General features: G+C 40.7%; 1 protein-coding gene across 1 annotated transcript in view; it reads left to right on the top strand.

The window, feature by feature from the left end:
• Positions 1-19,334, top strand: part of nbas (NBAS subunit of NRZ tethering complex) — a 191,864-nt gene that overhangs the window by 136,629 nt on the left and 35,901 nt on the right. Inside the window, exons 46-48 of the mRNA XM_078399277.1 lie at positions 4,800-5,002; positions 15,663-15,743; positions 15,838-16,033. Coding sequence (XP_078255403.1) covers positions 4,800-5,002; positions 15,663-15,743; positions 15,838-16,033 — 480 coding nt within the window. The remainder of the gene's footprint in view (positions 1-4,799; positions 5,003-15,662; positions 15,744-15,837; positions 16,034-19,334) is intronic.

Raw genomic sequence — 19,334 nt, 5'->3', positions numbered from 1 at the left:
TTGGAGGCCAGTGTCTAGTGGAGTACCCCAAGGATCTGTGTTAGGTCCACTGTTGTTTGTCATTTACATTAATGATCTGGATGATGGTGTGGCAAATTGGATTAGTAAATATGCAGATGATACTAAGATAGGTGGTGTAGTTAATAATGAAGTAGAGTTTCAAAGTCTACAGAGAGACTTGGGCCTTTTGGAAGGGTGGGCTGAAAGATGGCAGATGGAGTTTAATGCTGATAAGTGTGAGGTGCTGTAAGGGGTTTCTGCGCCGAGCTTTCGCCCGACCTAAGGTCCCCGTGCCTTGCTCTGATCCCTTGACCAGGCCGTGCACACTGGTTCCCCGTGAGTGGTTCGACCCACTCACCCCCTACGGTTCTAGACACTGGACTTAGATGCAGGAGCTCTTATAGTGCAGAAAAACTCAACCAGACCAGATTTCAAAACCAGGGTTTAAATGAAAAGGCTTTTATTCAGCACTTGGGACTATAGTCCATGAATACTTATACAGTTCTATAATACATGTCTATGAAACACATACCGAATCACACGAATACTTATAACTATGAATCATTAAACACACACAGTTCCACAGGACAGATACCCGAATGCCCTTTTCGCTGATTTCTTGTAACACACAGTTCCACAAAACATATACACGAATACCCTTTTACTTATGAATTCTTAGACACACAGTTCTACAAGACATACACACGACTGTAAGATGGGGAACGTACGACGCATCGCAACCTTGACCAACACATATTTTAATACACACCCAACGTTTATTCACAACCACCCTCCCCTCTACACTAAACTATGTCCAGGATATGTAGGATTTGGAGTCCATGCTCACCATGGGGCTATTACTGGGGTTACTGGCTGTTCGTTTTGCAGTATTTCTTCTCGAGTTGCGTGCCTGTTCCTCTCTCTTGCATCCGTTCTTCTTGCCTGTCGTTTCTTCCTCCTGCATTCGTTTGACTTCCTTCTGACTTGCCTGCTTGCGTTCCTTGCAGGTTTTCTTCTCGAGTTGACTTAACTTGACTTAACTTCTTCACCCAAAAGTAGTGGCCAGTTATACTGTTTCTGACCCGTCCTATCTCCCGCCAGATCTTGGAATCTCTTTGTTCAAAAAGATATGTATGAGGTTTTCTTCTGATCTGCGCTTATGTTCGGGGATACCGGGGATGGCCAGACGGTGTAAATTGGGATTTCATTGTGAGGTGATGGGTGTTAACTGGTTTCCCATCACCTACCAGGTAGTTTTCTATGGGCTATTGTGCCCCCTCACTGAGATGAACTGTTTAGGTCGGCTTGGGGCATTGTGAGTATGCTGATGTCAGCGCCCCAGTGTCTGGACTCCGACCTGGTTTCGTAGGTTTCTGCATGGCCAATACCCATCCTTTGTTCTGGCCATGGCTTTGCAGAAAATCTAGAGACTGGGATGTAAGGTTTTTACCTTTTGTGGCTGGTCACGAGGTCCTGCGGCCATTTTAGGACCCACAGATTGTGACATCCTTTGTTAATCTGACCGCAGCCTTTCTCCGCTATCAGCCCCAGTCTCTCGTTTAAAATGTCCAAACTGCAGCTCTTTGGTATTGTGTTGCTTTCCAAATGAGGGAAAACTTCTCAAATCTTACAGTGCTGCATTTTGGTAGGACAAATCAAAATAGGATGTACAGGGTAAATGGTAGGGAATTGAGGAATGCAGTGGAACAGAGGGATCTGGGAATAACTGTGCATTGTTCCCTGAAGGTGGAATCTCATGTGGATAGGGTGGTGAAGAAGGCGTTTGGTATGCTTGCCTTTATAAATCAGAGCATCGTATAGAAGTTGGGATGTAATGTTAAAATTGTACAGGGCATTGGTGAGGCCGAATCTGGAGTATGGTGTGCAGTTCTGGTCGCTAAATTATAGGAAGGATGTCGACAAAATGGAGAGGGTACAGAGGAGATTTACTAGAATGTTGCCTGGGTTTCAGCACTTAAGCTACAGAGAGAGGTTGAGCAGGTTGGGTCTTTATTCTTTGGAGCGTAGAAGGTTGAGGGGGGACTTGATAGAGGTTTTTTAAATTTTGAGAGGGAAGGACAGAGTTGACGTGGGTAGGCTTTTCCCTTTGAGAGTGGGGAAGATTCCAACAAGGGGACATAGCTTCAGAATTGAGGGACAAAAGTTTAGGGGTAACATGAGGGGTAACTTCTTTACTCAGAGGGTGGTGGCTGTATGGAATGGGCTTCCGGTGGAAGTGGTGGAGGCTGGCTCGATTTTATTATTTAAGAGTAAATTGGATAGGTATATGGATAAGAGGGGATTAGAGGGTTATGGTCTGAGTGCAGGTAGATGAGACTAGGTCAGGGAGAGTGGTCGGCGTGGACTGGTGGGGCCGAACGGGCCTGTTTCCATGCTGTAGTTGTTATATGCACAATGTTCACCTTCCATAAAATGTGATTTTCTGACATCTACAAGGCAGAATCTAATCATTGTTCTATTCTGCTTGAAATAGAGGCTGGTTAAACCTGAACACCATAACTTGACAGTCACTTTATTTTCATTGTAGTCATAACCTGAAGTTGGTGAGGTGCTCTCTGCCATATCCTTTCACTTCACTTCCACATCAAACAAATTTCCATTAGATACAATTTATTTCCTTATTGGTTTGATATTCTGTTCTCTTAATGTAGTTGCCGTAATGAATCTGATTATATTGAACATTTTCCTTCTCATAACAAAGCCAAATTGAGTGTTCTTTTCCATCAGTGGATTGCACAGTTGATGCTTTGATGTGTATTACTGCAATAAAAATTAGGAAAATTACTGAACAGTTTCTACTTATCCAATAATTGATTTGGCATCGCATTCCTCTTTTCTTTCAACAGCTGTCATTTTGCTTTATGATCAGCACGATATATTAGCATGCAGACTGTGCACATATATGCAATTAATCACTCTCATTTGTGCAGATAGTGGTGATTGATTAAATCCAGAGATCTGTGTGGTGTATCTCAACCTGTCAAATCATCTGAGCAGACTTGATGCCTAAAATAAACTGCATTGTATTCATTTTATTGGAGCAAAGTTGGGATTGACCTCAGAGCCAACATTGAAAGGAATAAAAGGACTAGGCAAGCTAGATGCAGGAAAAATGTTCCCAATGTTGGGGGAGCTCAGAACCAGGGGACACAGTCTAAGAATAAAGGGGAGGCCATTTAAAACTAAGGTGAGAAGAAACTTTTTCACCCAGAGAGTTGCGAATTTGCGGAATTCTCTTCTCAGAAGGCAGTGGAGGCCAATTCACTGGATGAATTTAAAAGAGAGTTTGATAGAGCTCTAGGGGCTAGTGGAATCAAGGGATATGGGGAGAAGGTAGGCACAGGTTACTGATTTTAGATGATCAGCCATGATCACAATGAATAGTGGTGCTGGCTCAAAGGGCCAAATGGCCTCCTCCTGCACCTATTTTCTATGTTTCTATGAAATCATGTTTGGCATAGATAAGGTAGACAGTAGATCCTTTTTCCCCGGGGTGGAATTGTTAAAGACTCGAGGGCACAGCTATAAGGCAAGAGGGACAATGTTTAAAAGTGACGTGTGGCCCGAGTTCTTTTACACAGGGTGGTGGATGCCTGGAACGCGCTGGTGGAGGAGCGAGATATAACAGTGGCATTTAAGAGGCTTTTAAATGGGCACGTTGATATGCAGAGAATGCTGAGATATGGATCACTTGCAGGCGAGGGAGATAAGTTTAACGACATTATGTTCAGCATGCACATTGTGGGCCAAAGGGCCCGTTCCTGTGCTGTACTGTTCTATGTTCTATAAAAGCTTTATATACTTGGAGTAATGGAGTCGTACAGCAAGGAAATAGGTCATTTGGCCCATGCTGACCAAGATGCCCCATCTACATTAGTCCCACCTGCCTGCATTTGCCCAGATTGTTCTAAACTGTATAAAGCAAGCTGAAGCTGGGGCAAAAACAGATCAGCTATGATAATATTGAATGTTGGAGCAAGATTGAGGGGACATTTGCCTTATTCCTGGATTTTATATTCTTGTCACAAGTTGAAACTTCAATCCAACCATGGAATCCAGACAGACATTTTTATTGTGGTACTTAAGTCTACAAATGGATATGTCATTATTAATGTTAGAAGAGGAACCATCTACTCTGGCTGACATCCAATTGACTAGTCACCAGAGTATTTCAAGACATGTCGCCTAATGCTATCATACAAATGCCGTATATTGGGTATTAACTATTAAAGCAGGTGTGGACTCCATTACTTTTGATGTTCCTAATGAAGTAGTTCGGGTCAGTTAATATTCCTGCAAACAGCCCACTTTTGCCTCTTCGCAATTGAGAAAGGTTCTCTGATAATTTTTGGAAAATGTCTGCAGCATCTCTTCTGATGTTCTGTCGAACATTAAATCTGCAATCACCAAAAATAAGCTATTGGGTAATTGTTTATTATTGTTGTGGAATCTTGTTCTGAAGTCGTGGTTTCTGAATATTGTTATGTTCCTATCACGAGCACGTTGTTGATAAAATGAAATCATGAAAAGGTGTTATTTTTAGTGGCCAGTTAGAAATGTTACTAAATATTTGCTGTTTGTCACAAGTTTCTGGTGCTTAGGAAATACAAAGAGAAAGATATTGATGAAAGCTAAAATAGAAAAAGTTTGGATATGTAATAGATCCATCCGTTTCTGAGAAGGTGCCTTAATGCTTTGGATGTAAACCATAAATTTAAACTGTCAAAAGTTATGGAACTCATAAAATCTAACAAATATATACATTGTTTCATTTCCAGAGCATATTGCAAAAATACCATCATTTGTATGACCTTTCAAGATCCGAAAGCACTAAACTGCATGACCTGGCAGTTACTATGGTTCTCGATGGACAGTCTCTTGATATGATGCAGCAATTATTGCTGGTTGCTGTAGAATCGCAGGATATATCACCGAAAGCTGTCGTACAAGATGCGGTACTGAGAGTTATAAATCAACTCGGGTATGTTTGCAATCGAGTACATCTTCATGTTCTGAAAATGTAAGATTTCTTTGCTTAGATAGTTTTCCTGCCTTTACTCACTGACTCAGAACAATGTTTAATCTTGATTTGTTCTGAATGATAGCACACTTACATAAGAACAAGGTAGCATACAAAAATGACTTCTTTTTTTTAAGACCTTAATTTTACTTACATCTATTGTGCCATTGAATTATGCTAATCCTTTGTTGAATTCTCCTGGAGATTTTTGTTTATTTCCATTTTCATACCCTTCTGTCATACACCGTGGATGTTGCTCTAAGAAGAATCCCTGAGGTGAAGGTAAAACGTGGTGTTCACTTTTACTGTCCAAATATGCTGATTTTATAATGTTTTCAATTAGGTTATACAATAAAATTGTATTCAAATTATCATCTCTAAACGCGTGCTTCTGAGATAGGAAATTTGCTTTTAAATTTATTGGGAGAGTTATTGGAGGCATAAACTGAGTTAGACACAAACAATTAACGCACAGAGCACTCCCATTGCAGATGGTGCACTGTATCAGAATTGATTTGGGTATTTTAGTTTTTGAAATTATTGCTTTGCCCTCCAGATACCTCCTAACTTTGAATAAACTTAATTGTTTTAAAGATGCAGTTAAAGAGACATTGTCATTTATGCTGCAATTTAATAGAGCAATTTAAGGTAATTCATTTTGATCAGCTCTTATTTGTTTTTGCATTCCATTTGGGGATCCAGATGACATTGAAGTTGGCAAAAAATATTGTCTTTAATTGGCTTTGAAAAGCTGGTGGCAAATTATTTCCTTCAACTGTTGCAGTAATTCTGAAGAACATGCTCCAATAATGCTGGGAAGGGAGTTCAAGGATTTAGACCCAGTGATAATGAAGTAACAATGTTTTATTTCCAGGATCGGATGATGTGTGATTTGGGAAATGTAACTCGTAGTGTTACCATGCACCTGAAGCCCTTGGTGTTAGATGGCACGAGTTATCTCCCACCATTTGGAGGGATATGGACCAAACACGGGCAGGTGGGACTAGTGTAGCTGGGACATGTTGGCTGGTGTGGGCCAGTTGGGCTCAATGGCCTGTTTCCACACTGTATCACTCTATGACTGACTCTAGTTTGGGGAATGCTACTGGGAATAGTTCAGGGGAATAATTGCATATGCATTTCATACTGTAGCCATTTTGCATTGGTGTTGGATAGATACCAGTAAAAACCTATTTATTTTGTATTGAGCTTCTTGGCTGCTTTTGGATTTGACACATCCAAGCAGCAATATGGGTCTGGTTGCCCTCCTGAGTTGTGCATTGTTGGTGGTGGAATGAATGTGCAGACCTCCCAACCCTTCCGAATTTGGCAGAAAGTTTCCGCTTTCTTATTTCATTTCCGCCATTCCGATATCGCCTCCCATTTTTCTGCAAAACAAATGCCTCACCGCTCGCCCCGCCCGGCCGCCAGCCTGGCCTGGCCTCACCGCTTGCCTCTCCTGGCATCGCCGCTCGCCTGGCCTGGCGCACCGCTCGCCTGGCTTTGCGTCACCTGGTGATGTTGAGATGGGATGGGTGAATGGGGGGGGTGGGGTTTGGGGTGGGGGGGAGGGGACAGGGGAGGGGGGTCGGGGAGGAGGGGGATGGGGGGCCAACGGAAGGGGAGGGGAGTGGGTGTGGCGAGGGGAGTGGGAGTGGGGGTGGGAGGGGAGTGGGGTGGGGAGGGGAATGGTGGGAGGGGGAGTGGAGGTGGGTGGAAAGGGGGGGAGGGGAGTATGGTGGGGGTGGAGCGGGGCTAGAGTGGGAGTGGGGAGGAGGGGGGTGGGGGGGAGTTTAGTGAGTGGGGGAGGAGGGGTGTGGAGGACATGGACCGTTGTGATTTGCTGTTGAAGACCACTGGAGCAAGTATGTCTTCAATGAAATTAGGTCTGTGCAGTTTTAAATGAAACTCTTTCTTCATAACTTAGTCATACATTTTATGACTATCGTTCTTGTATTCAATACCAAGAGAATTGGGATGTGTAAGGAAAAAGCAAAATAGAAAAAACAAAACAAAACAATGTTTTCTTTCTGTTGCAAAAAGTATTTCTGTTCTATAACCTTTCTATAAATAGCAGAATATACTCATGATAGGCCTGACATTTACATGTTGTCCAAGAACTACAGACTGTTGGAAATAATAGTCGTTTTCACACATGAATGTGGCGGAACGTGTAGGCGCATTTGGCATGCATACTTATTTTTGCTGAAAAGTTGCATTACGCACCATATTATGAATTTTGATGTAACATTCTGAATTTTGGACATCAAAATTATGAATTTGTAAAATCAAATATTGATATATATAGGTGTGCCGGGTTATTCTTTGGTTGTATTTTGTGGTCTAGATCTCTACTGGGGCACTTGAATCATATAATACTTTGGCCAATCAACAAGCATTCAGCGGTCAGTCTCAGTGATGTAAGATGCGATTTATCATTAAAAAGGTTATATATCCAGTTAAAATCTTGAAGGTTAAAAGATAAAATTAGCATGTTTTCCAGAAAGATTCTGTAACTGCCCTCATCACTAAAAAATGGCTGCTACATCTATCGAGAAAACTATTGATTGCATACCCCTTTGCTTTTGTATTGTGAATCTACATTTTCATTCAAAAAGCATATAATCGTTGTCAATCAACTGGACTTTCAACAACCTGCATTCGTTTCTCAGGGAAACTATTTATTTGTGCACAAGGAGAGCATCACAGTCCCAGTTACCGTACTACTCCAAATTTCTACTCAGAACTATCAGATTTTATACAAATTTTGATTAATTCAAATATTGCACACATAGGATAAAAAATCGCCAATCACAATACATTCTTAAAAGCACTAATATCCAACAAAAACTACATGCCATTCAATCCTCTATATGCATATAATCTTAGTAAAGGTAACTCTCAAGGACCTTTTGCTGTACAGCTGCAGCTAACTGCACACTATCTGTAGAATCAGTCTGGATAGAAATGAGGAACTGTAAGGATAAAAAGACCTTAATGGGAGTTATCTACAGGCCCCCAAACAGTAGCCTCGACATAGGGTGCAAGTTGAATCAAGAGCTAAAATTGGCATGTCGCAAATGTAATGCTACGGTGGTTATGGGAGATTTCAACATGCAAGTAGACTGGGAAAATCAGGTTGGTAATGGACCCCAGGAAAGAGAGTTTGTGGAGTGCCTCCGAGATGGATTCTTAGAACAGCTTGTACTGGAGCCTACCAGGGAGAAGGCAATTCTGGATTTAGTATTGTGTAATGATCTGATAAGGGGACTCGAGGTAAAAGAGCCATTAGGAGGCAGTGATGATAAGTTATGATAAGTTATCATAATGATAAGTTTATGGTAAGTTTTACTCTACAAATTGAGAGACAGAAAGGAAAATCGGAAGTGTCCGTATTAAAGTATAGCAAAGCGGATTACAGAGGCATGGGGCAGGAGCTGGCCAGATTTGACTGGAAGGAGGCCCTAGCAGGGAAGATGGTGGAACAGCAATGGCAGGTATTCCTGGGAACAATGCAGAAGTTGCAGGATCAATTTATCCCAAAGAGGAGGAAAGATTCTAAGGAGAGTAAGAGGCACCCGTGGCTGACAAGGGCAGTCAAGGGCAGCATAAAAATAAAAGAGAAGAAGTATATCATAGCAAAGAAGAGTGGGAAGCCAGAGGATTGGGAATCTTTTAAAGAGCAACAGAAGATAACTAAAAAGCCAATACGGGGAGAAAAGATGAGGTACAAGGGGAAGCTAGCCAAGAATATAAAGGAGGATAGTAAAAGCTTTTTTAGGTATGTGAAGAGGGAAAAAATAGTCAAGGCAAATGTGGGTCCCTTGAAGTCAGAAGTAGGGGAATTTATTATGGGGAACAAGGAAATGGCAGACGAGTTGAACCGGAACTTTGGATCTGTTTTCACTAAGGAAGATACAAACAATCTCCCAGATGTTCTAGTGGCCAGAGATCCTAGGGTGACGGAGGAACTGAAGGAGATTCACATTAGGCAGGAAATGGTGTTGGGTAGACTGATGGGACTGAAGGCTGATAAATCCCCAAGGCCTGATGGTCTGCATCCCAGGGTACTTAAGGAGGTGGCTCTAGAAATTGTGGACGCATTGGTGATCATTTTCCAATGTTCTATAGATTCAGGATCAATTCCTGTGGATTGGAGGGTAGCTAATGTTATCCCACTTTTTAAGAAAGGAGGGAGAGAGAAAACGGGAAGTTATAGACCAGTTAGCCTGACATCAGTGGTGAGGAAGATGCTGGAGTCAATTATAAAAGACGAAATTGCGGAGCATTTGGATAGCAGTAACAGGATCATTCCGAGTCAGCATGGATTTACGAAGGAGAAATCATGCTTGACTAATCTTCTAGAATTATTTGAGGATGTAACTAGGAAAATTGACAGGGGAGAGCCGGTGGATATGGTGTACCTCGACTTTCAGAAAGCCTTCAACAAGGTCCCATGTAGGAGATTAGTGGGCAAAATTAGGGCACATGGTATTGGGGGTAGGGTACTGACATGGATAGAAAATTGGTTGACAGACAGAAAGCAAAGAGTGGGGATAAATGGGTCCCTTTCAGAATGACAGGTAGTGACTAGTGGGGTATCGCAAGGCTCGGTGCTGTATTTACAATACACATTAATGACTTGGATGAAGGGATTAAAAGTATCATTAGCAAATTTGCAGATGATACAAAGCTGGGTGGTAGTGTGAGCTGTGAGGAAGATGCTATGTGGTTGCAGGGTGACTTGGACAGGTTGTGTGAGTGGGCGGATGCATGGCAGATGCAGTTTAATGTGGATAAGTGTGAGGTTATCCACTTTGGTGGTAAGAATAAGAAGGCAGATTATTATCTGAATGGTGTCAAGTTAGGAAAAGGGGACGTACAACGAGATCTGGGTGTCCTAGTGCATCAGTCACTGAAAGGAAGCATGCATGTACAGCAGGCAGTGAAGAAAGCCAATGGAATGTTGGCCTTCATAACAAGAGGAGTTGAGTATAGGAGCAACGAGATCCTTCTGCAGTTGTATAGGGTCCTAGTGAGACCACACCTGGAGTATTGTGTGCAGTTTTGGTCTCCAAATTTGAGGAAGGATATTCTTGCTATTGAGGGCGTGCAGCGTAGGCTTACTAGGTTAATTCCCAGAATGGCGGGACTGTCATATGTTGAAAGACTGGAGCGGTTAGGCTTGTATACACTGGAATTTAGAAGGATGAGAGGGGATCTTATAGAAACATATAAGATTATTAAGGGATTGGACATGTTAGAGGCAGGAAACATGTTCCCAATGTTGGGGGAGTCCAGAACCAGGGGCCACAGTTTAAGAATAAGGGATAGGCCATTTAGAACGGAGATGAGGAAAAACCTTTTCAGTCAGAGAGTTGTAAATCTGTGGAATTCACTGCCTCGGAATGCAGTGGAGGCCAATTCTCTGAATGCATTCAAGAGAGAGCGAGATAGAGCTCTTAAGGATAGCGGAGTCAGGGGGTATGGGGAGAAGGCAGGAACGGGGTACTGATTGAGAATGATCAGCCATGATCACATTGAATGGTGGTGCTAGCTCGAAGGGCCGAATGGCCTACTCCTGCACCTATTGTCTATTGTCTATCTCACCCTTGCCAGTCTGCAGCTTCTACACTGTAAATGTTGTTGATTCTCTTCTGTTTGGTCAAGCCCAGTGCAACATTACACCATCAAGTTGAGTGAATGGCGTCTGGACCTATCCAGGAAATAAATAAAAAACAAATAACCTGGATGGTCACGAACCCACAACCCAAGCTGCACTGAAAGTCAAGCTTGTCAAAAAAATTCAGATATTTTTCACTCACGGATTTTGCTAAAATTATTCAAAAACTACTTAAAACAAACAAAAATTCCAAAAAATATTTATTTTTAAATGCATCAGAACCAAAATCAAGAATATTCCAACAATTCAGAACACTTATCTTGAATAATTCTCGAGTGGCATCAAGGTCTCTCGACAGTACATCCCAATGCGCTGCCATATGGTCTTTGATAGATCACTGTTGTTAGATGTGTCTGATATCTGACATTCTGACATTTATAAGTAGTAGAAATATAATTTTGAAAATTAAAATGTATAAAATGTTACATTTACTAATCTGGAGACAAGGAACTGCAGTTGCTGGTTTATGGGGAAAAAAGACAATTCTGGTGTGTCAGGCAGCAGATCTGGAGAACGTGAATATGTGATATTTCGGGTGGAGGCTCTTTAGAATTTAATTAATTATTTTTTCAAACGTAAACATGCAGTGAAATAAAGCTACTCCACAAAGCTAAATTACTTAATAAAGGAGTTAATATTGATGTTATTTGTTTGATCAGATGTTGTTAATTGTTCCAGCAATGGCTTGCACCTATTTTCTATGTTTCTATGTTTAAGACTGAACTCTATGTGGAATTCAGGGTAAAGTAAGAGGTCAGATGAAGCTGTACATGAATCTCCAGAAGGTGCTGTGGCATGTGCTGCTACAACCTGGCCTCTTCCATGTAAAGTACCTTGTGCTTACCTATTGTCCCATGCAATCAATATGAATAAATCCACGTTTCTTGATTTTTGTTGGATCTGCCGCAGATTTAGCTAACAGATTGATATAAATACAGGGTGGCAGGTTGGCACAGCGGTAGAGTTGCCTTACAATGCCAGGGACCCGGGTTCAATTGTGACTATGAGTGCTGTTTGGACAGAGATTGTATATTGTCCTGTGACCTGCGTGGGTTTTATCTGGGACCTCTGGTTTCTTCCCACAATCCAAAGACGTGCAGGTTTGTAGGCAAATTGGCTTGGTATATTGGAAATTGTCCCTAGTGTATGTAGGATAGTGTTAGCGTGTGGGATCGTTGGTCGGTGTGGTTATGGGGAAGGCAGGAGAATGGGGTTGAGAGGGAAAGATAGATTAGCCATTGATTGAATAGCAGAGTAGACTTGATGGGCCAAATGGCCTTATTCTGCTCCTAAAACATGGATTTATGAACTGTTTCTGCTCTGTATCACAAAACTAAACTTTTTTTTAAAAAATGTCAGTAAAGAAAAGCCATCATTTTCACACTAAAATCTCATTTGATATAATTTATGAAGATAATTACTGGCAACTCCACATGGAGCTGGTGGCATTTCCCCACAAAAAAAAATGGCCCATTATATATAATTTGTACACTGTCATACAAAAATAATTTTACCTTTGTGGGCTTTTTCTAATCTCGCTATCTGAATTGGTTTGGATGTTATAGCTTTAATCACTCTTCTGGGTAAATATCAACTCCCCATAACTTCTAATAATAGACCACGTATAGGTCACTGGCTGTTAGTTCTCTGATGGATATTAAAATCTAGTCATAGTCACACGGAACAGAAACTGGCCCTTTGGGCCAACTCTTCTGGCAATGATGACGTGGGGGACGCGGTGGCACAGCGGTGGAGTTGTTGCCATGCAGCGCCAGAGACCCTTGTTCGATCCTGACTACAGGTGTTGTCTGTACAGAGTTTGTACGTTCTCCCTGTGATCTGCGTGACCGGGGGAAAAATCAATGACCATCCACCTCATCTACACCCCCATGATTTAATATACCTCTACAAGGTATCACTCTCCATTCTACCTCCTATGCTGCAGGGAAAATGTTTCAGCCTCCCCTTATAACTTAAACCCTCCAGTCCAAGTAACATGCTTGTGAATCTTTTCTGCGCCCTTTCCAGCTTAATGACATCCTTCCTACATTTGGACAACAGAGCTGCACGCAATGCTCCCTCACTGACATTTCAGACACTTGTCCTGCCTTATCCCCAATAGGAGGTCCAGTGTTTTCCCTCCTTAATTGGGCCATCTACATAATGATTGAGAAAACTTTCCTGGGCACATGAAACCATTGAAGCCTTTGTGGTATGGCAGTACCAGTCAATATGAGTGAAGTTGAAATCAACTACTTTTACAACCCTACGATTCTTGCAGCTATCAGCAATCTCCTTGCATATTCCCTCCTCTAATTCCTGTGGACTACTGGGAGGAGTACAATATAATCCCATCAAAGTGATCATCCCCTCCTTATTTCCAAATTCTACCCTTATGGCACACTAGCAATATCATCCCTATATGATGTTCTCCCTAAACAAAAATGCAACTCCCTCTCCTTCCTTACACACACCCTCTTCACATGCATTATTCTGGAACATTGAGCTACCAGTCCTCCATCAACCATGTTATTGTTATGACAATAATATCTCAGTCCCATACACCAATCCGTAAACTGAGATTTTCTGCCCTGCCTCACGGGCTTCTTGTATTAAAATAAATGCAGTTCTACCTATCAAAATTCTCTTGCTCCCTGTTTCGCCCCTGCTTGTTGTATCCACTGAACATGCTAGCTTTAATATTTATTTTTGCCTCAATTTTCTTGTTTGCCACACAACTGTTTTGGTTCCAATCCCCTGCCAAACTAGTTTAAACCCTCCCATTTGCACTGGCAAATCTACCTGCCAGGAGGGCAGGAATGATAGTGTATCATTTTTCTCGTCTTTAGTATAATGGCATGCCTTGGTATGATTGCACAGACATTTGTCATCCTCTGCTCCCTCACCCAAATGTTTATTACATGAAACTTAATTATAAGTCACAGCAGGCTTTTGGCCAGCATACTTTACAGCACAGGCTGCTTTGTAGCAATTAGGAATATTCCTGGCTTGGAAGGGGAGCACAGTTTAGGACTTGAACAATAAAATCAATAGATAGTACTATATTTCGTAAGCTATTTTTACCAGTTTTCATATCTAGGGAAGATTCATTTAAACATAAGTTCTGGCCTGTGTCTATATTCCTTATGAGCTACATGTTCCAATGTACTTTATTTTAAACAATTTAATTGACTAATGCACTGCTCCACAATTGCAATCCTTTTCATCCAAAACTGTTTTTTTTTAAACTATCATTCATTTGGCAGAACTCAAATTCTTAAATGGTATTTCTTGGTTGTGGTTTCTCTGTGACCAGGAAAAATAATCCCATTTGACTTTGCCCATTCCCTTCACAATATTAAATATTAATCGGCAGAAATTGGCCAAAATGAGTTGAAGGAATGTATCCAAGTTCTGCTGACTTCGTACTCCATTGTACAGCTGCTGTTTCTAGTTCAACTGCTGACTGAAGCAATGTTCAACCCCAGTTAGCCATCTAAAGTGTTTTTTGAATACAAAGTGACATTTCAGCTGATGGTCAAAAGTCTACAAGGGATAGTCTTGGCTACTAAAGTAAGATATGTTTATGATATTTTTGCCTGTTATTTGAAATGTTTTGTAATAGCTGATAAATTTTTCATATTCTCATTTCATTATTTGGCATCCATGTACAAACTCCTGCACGTTAGAATAAATAAGCACCAAACTTACATTTCAGCAGAATATATTTTGCTTCCAATGAGAAGCAGTAAGGCTAAATCACCAGTGCTATAATTTGTGGTGCTATAATTTCTGTACTCCCACTTGCTATATCTGGAAATATAGCTTGTTGAAGTTGGCACTCAGCACATTGGATATTACTGCCTTGGCCTAATTCAGCAGTATATAACTCTGAACTGCACATTATGCTCCCAGCACATTTTATTTTATATCATTTTTTTCTCTTCTCGATTGCATCCACTCTGGGCACTCTGGGTTCATTTTACTTAGACCTGTAAAACAAGCACAGGAAGAATCCATTATTACATATAATCAGGACAATAGACAGGATTGCATAAATTTGTTAAATGCTGTTATTCTAAATTAAAAATCTGCAGATGCTGGAAATTTGAAGCAAAAATAAAATATAACCAGGCATATTCAGAAGGTCAGACTGTGTTCCTGGAGGAAGTTTTTTTTTTGTTTAATTACCCTTCCTAAGAATTAGAAACATTAGAAAGAGGTATTTAGGTTGCAGAGGAAAGGGAGATACAGCACTATTATTGTTTGTTTTTTATGTGTGCGTGTGTGTATGTACGTGTGTGTATATACATGTGTATATGCATATGTGTAGATACATATGTATACGTGTATATGTACACACACTGAACTTTTTATTCTCGTTTATTATGTTGTTTACTGTACTATGTCACATATTTTATTGTACTGCTGCAAGTAAGAATTTCATTGTTCTATCTGGGACATATGACAATAAAACTCTCTTTCTCTTGAAATATTTATGATAACGTGGAGACCAAGGACAAGGCATGTTATCAGTACTGGCAGTTAGGGGCAGAACTAAGATGCTGCAGCTGTGATGTACAGAACATTGCAGTTACTGGAAATCAAAAATGAGAGAGAATTCTGATTACACCTAGAAGATCAAGATCAAAAGGAGGTCAGGTATAGGTGCTAAAGAACTCATTACCAGATTTATGTGTCATTTTCTCTGGGAGAATGAAAGGGCTTCTTATTCCCAATTTTTTTCTAGCTCGTTTCAAAATCTCCAAATGCCATTACAGGATTTGGATTGACATCCTTCAGTTTATTAGTCCAGATTACGTGTGCAGTAAAATAACACTATACTACCCTATCCAGACAGTAGAAATTCCCATCATGGATAAGCAAAATGAATATTTCATTCACTTACCTCTATCATTTTTTTCCTATTGGTAACAGCACAAATGTTCCATCGGAAAAGGATCCTCTTCAAGTTCTTGAAGGCATTGTCAAATCGGTGCACTCCAGTGTTTTAAATGGGTAGGTACAATTTTATATCAAAGATGCCTAGTCAACAACTGGTCAAATGCTTTTATTTAAATCCGTTTAACAAATTCTTTCTTTTGTCATCTAGGGACAACATCGTATTTTCAGATGATCTCTTGGCTTGGCTGAGACCATTTTGCAGTGATGCAGATTTGCCTGTGAAACCCCGCATTAATGTTCTGCAAATTCTTGAGCAGGCATTTCACCTTCATGATGAGGATAGCACGTTACTTGTGCTTTTCAGGACTCAGGCTGTTCTGAAAGCATGTTGGTCAGAGAGGCAGGTAATGTGTTTTGTTCCCTATTTTGCAACTGTTGTATTAAAAATAGAAGGATATATTGTATTTGGATCAGCAATTACCTGAATATTGCATCCAAGTTTTTCAAGTTAATGATTGTGCTTGCATGTTATTTCTTTATATGGGGAAAAAACAAAACAATGTATTGTTTACCTTTTAATGGTTTTATCAGGCCAATTTCCCCGCATGATAAATATTATTAGATTACAGTGCTGACACAGTGGTTAAGTTACCCCGAAGGCTTGTATCAACAATCAGAAAAATAAATTCAAATCTATGCATGAACTCTAAGGAATTTAATTGCAGCCAATAAATTGGAATTTAAAAATAGATAGAATTTTACAATCATTAATTTTAGTAATGATGACCAGGAGATTATTGGCTTGTTGTAAAAACCCACCTGATTCATGCATATCCTTTAGGAGGCTATCAGTCATGTTCATCCACTCTGGCCTAAATATCGGTTGATTCTTCAATGCTCCCTGAAATGGCCAAACAAGCCATTCAGTTGCTACAATATATCAGTAGCATGTTACTTCTTGACCAATTCCTGGGGCTTTAATTGACTTCAGGACCCTGTCTTAATCACAAAATACCACTGCAACCATTGATCCCTGCTACCAGTGGCACACCACGGTTATTTGTGGCAGCTATTAAATGCACTGCAATTACACCTTGCAAAGCTATGAATTTTCCCACCAGACAGGGCAAGGGGAGCAGGTACACACAACCTCCAGTACCTGTAGATGCTCCTCCGATGCATGTACCATCCTGGCTTATAGATGTATTACACAGGAAATTTCCAATTACTCTTACCAATTGCTGCCTATTGAAATCAACCTCTTGGGATGTTTCACTGCTTAACTTAGCAAATACTCTGCCCAAGCCTGCAAGAAATTGCCCCACCGCCATTGACTCTATGTACTCGATTCTGTCCAGGGAAAGTAACTAACACAATAAAGGACCACTCGCTGCCCCGGTTATTCATTCTTCTCCCCTTTGAGCTAAAGGATGAAAACACGTACCACAGGATTCAAGATAAGCTTCTTCCCTGTTATCAGATTCTTGAATGAATCTCTCGTAAGATAAGGATGCATCCTCTGTGTCTCAATCTACCCCAATACATTTTTTTAACTACTTTCTCCAACAGTAACACTATTCTGCACTTTATCACCTCTCTCTTTTTGCTCTACTTGCTGTACTCGTGGATGGTTTGATTGTAATCATGATTATTTACCTGGATAGCACAGAGGTTTTTCAGTGTATCATGATATGACAATACTATACCAATGTCATTCCTTCTGAACGCTACATGGAAATCCAGGAATTCCATTGCTTACAGTAGAAACAAGAAACTGCAGATGTTGGTTTACACAAAAGGACACAAAGTGCTGGAGTCCAGCACTTCAATTCATCAGATGGACTACTGCAGTTCAGGTATCCTGCTCACCAAAACTTTCTTTTAGAAAAACAGTCAGGGATAGGCAATAAATGTTGCCATGATCAGTGGCAGTCACTCAAAAAAATTAATACGTAAAAAGAAGTGCGGTCATTGTGAAAGTTAAGTATTATATATTGATGCTTCTTTGCAAGCTGAAACTAAAAGCAAACACCTACCCTTCAAAGGCGTGTTTCAGTGTAGTGGAAAAATCCATCTTATAATCATACAGGAAACAAGATTCTATTAGCCAGCGGTAAATTCTGGTTTGCAATAAATCAGTGTCAGCAGTCTGCTTGAGTGTGCCTTGAAACTTTTAATCAAAATTAGACTCAAATAAATCTGAGTCATTGTTATAATTAACTCAGCATTTTTGCTTAAATGCACTGGATTTATTTCTCCAGAAGAGAATCGCAATCTGCCATCTGTTAAATTGCAGATGGTTACTTTTATTCAGCAAAATCTCATTCAGCAATAATTGGAAGTTTTCAGTTATTTACATTTTGTAATTATTTGAGTTCATCAACATACATTTTTCTAAATTGACAATATTTATAAGTTTATCCCACATCAGATTTTTAATTTGTCTGAATAAGTTCAAATATCCCCCTCTCCCCCTGCCCCTTCCCCCTTCTCTCCCCTCCCCCTCCTCTCTCGCTCCTTCCCCTGCCCCCTTCCTCTTTCTCTCCCCCCGCTCCCTCCCTTTCCTCCTCTGCCTCTCCCTTTTCACCTGCTCTCTTTCCTTGGATGTTTTTTGTCCTCACCTTCTCCCTGCCTGCAGTACACACTCGTGTGCTGTGCCAGCTCTTATGCCAATCCTGCCCTCCCATCCCTCCCAATTTCCTCTTCTCTATCCTTGCAATTCTTTATAGCATTTACCATTCTCTTTTCCCTTATCCTTTTCTTTATCTCGCTTTCCCTCCACTCTTTTTTCTTCTCAGTCTTGCTCCCCCCAACCCTTTACCATTTTATTTTTCACCTGGCAGTGCAAGTCATGCATACTGTTTTCCCTGCAGCCTCTTGTGCATGAATATAAATGATGCCAATTTTATCAACAGTCACTAAATTGTGTGGGAGAATGTAATCCTCTTGGTCAGACTGTGGATATTAAAGAGAGTTTAATATTTAATTAATTTTTCGGCACTATAAATATAAGCTCTCGTGGATGTGATGATGCTGGGGGATAAAATAGGTCTTGCAAAATTTAAACTACATTGAGGCAAATAGTATTTGAATTTTAAGACATAATAGATGCTGAGACAGTAATGAATAGTTAATTACGTTTATAATTTAAAGGTATTCGATTTGCAGCAGGCTTGTTCCTTTCATGACTATAGATCTTGGAGACTTATTTTATCCACTAGAGGGAGAAAATGTGCTGTTAGAATTCCCTTGTTACACTTCACTCGTGGTGATGGGTTCCGTAATGTGCTCGGAATTCTGTACTGTGCGTCTATAATTGGGCACCAGAAAGTAGAGACTTAGAAACATAGAAAAATAGGTGCAAGAGTAGGCCATTCGTCCCTTCGAGCCAGCACTGCCATTCAATATGGTCATGGCTGATCATCTAAAATCAGTACCCCATTCCTGCTTTTTCCCCATATCCCTTGAATCCTTTAGCCAAAGACCTAAATCTAACTCTCTCTTGAAAACATCCAGTGAATTGGCCTCCACTACCTTCTGTGGCAGAGAATGCCACAGATTCACAACTCTCTGGGTGAAGAAGATTTTCCTCATCTCAGTCCTAAATGGCCTACCCTTATTCTTAAACTGTGACCCTTAGTTCTGGACTCCCCCAACATCTGTAGCCTTTATGATTTTTAGAATCCGTTTTTACAGTGGAAGTTC

The sequence above is a fragment of the Rhinoraja longicauda genome, chromosome 5 (genome assembly GCF_053455715.1).
Source record: "Rhinoraja longicauda isolate Sanriku21f chromosome 5, sRhiLon1.1, whole genome shotgun sequence".
NCBI lineage: Eukaryota > Metazoa > Chordata > Chondrichthyes > Rajiformes > Arhynchobatidae > Rhinoraja > Rhinoraja longicauda.
This window is presented reverse-complemented; position numbering and strand designations above follow the sequence as displayed.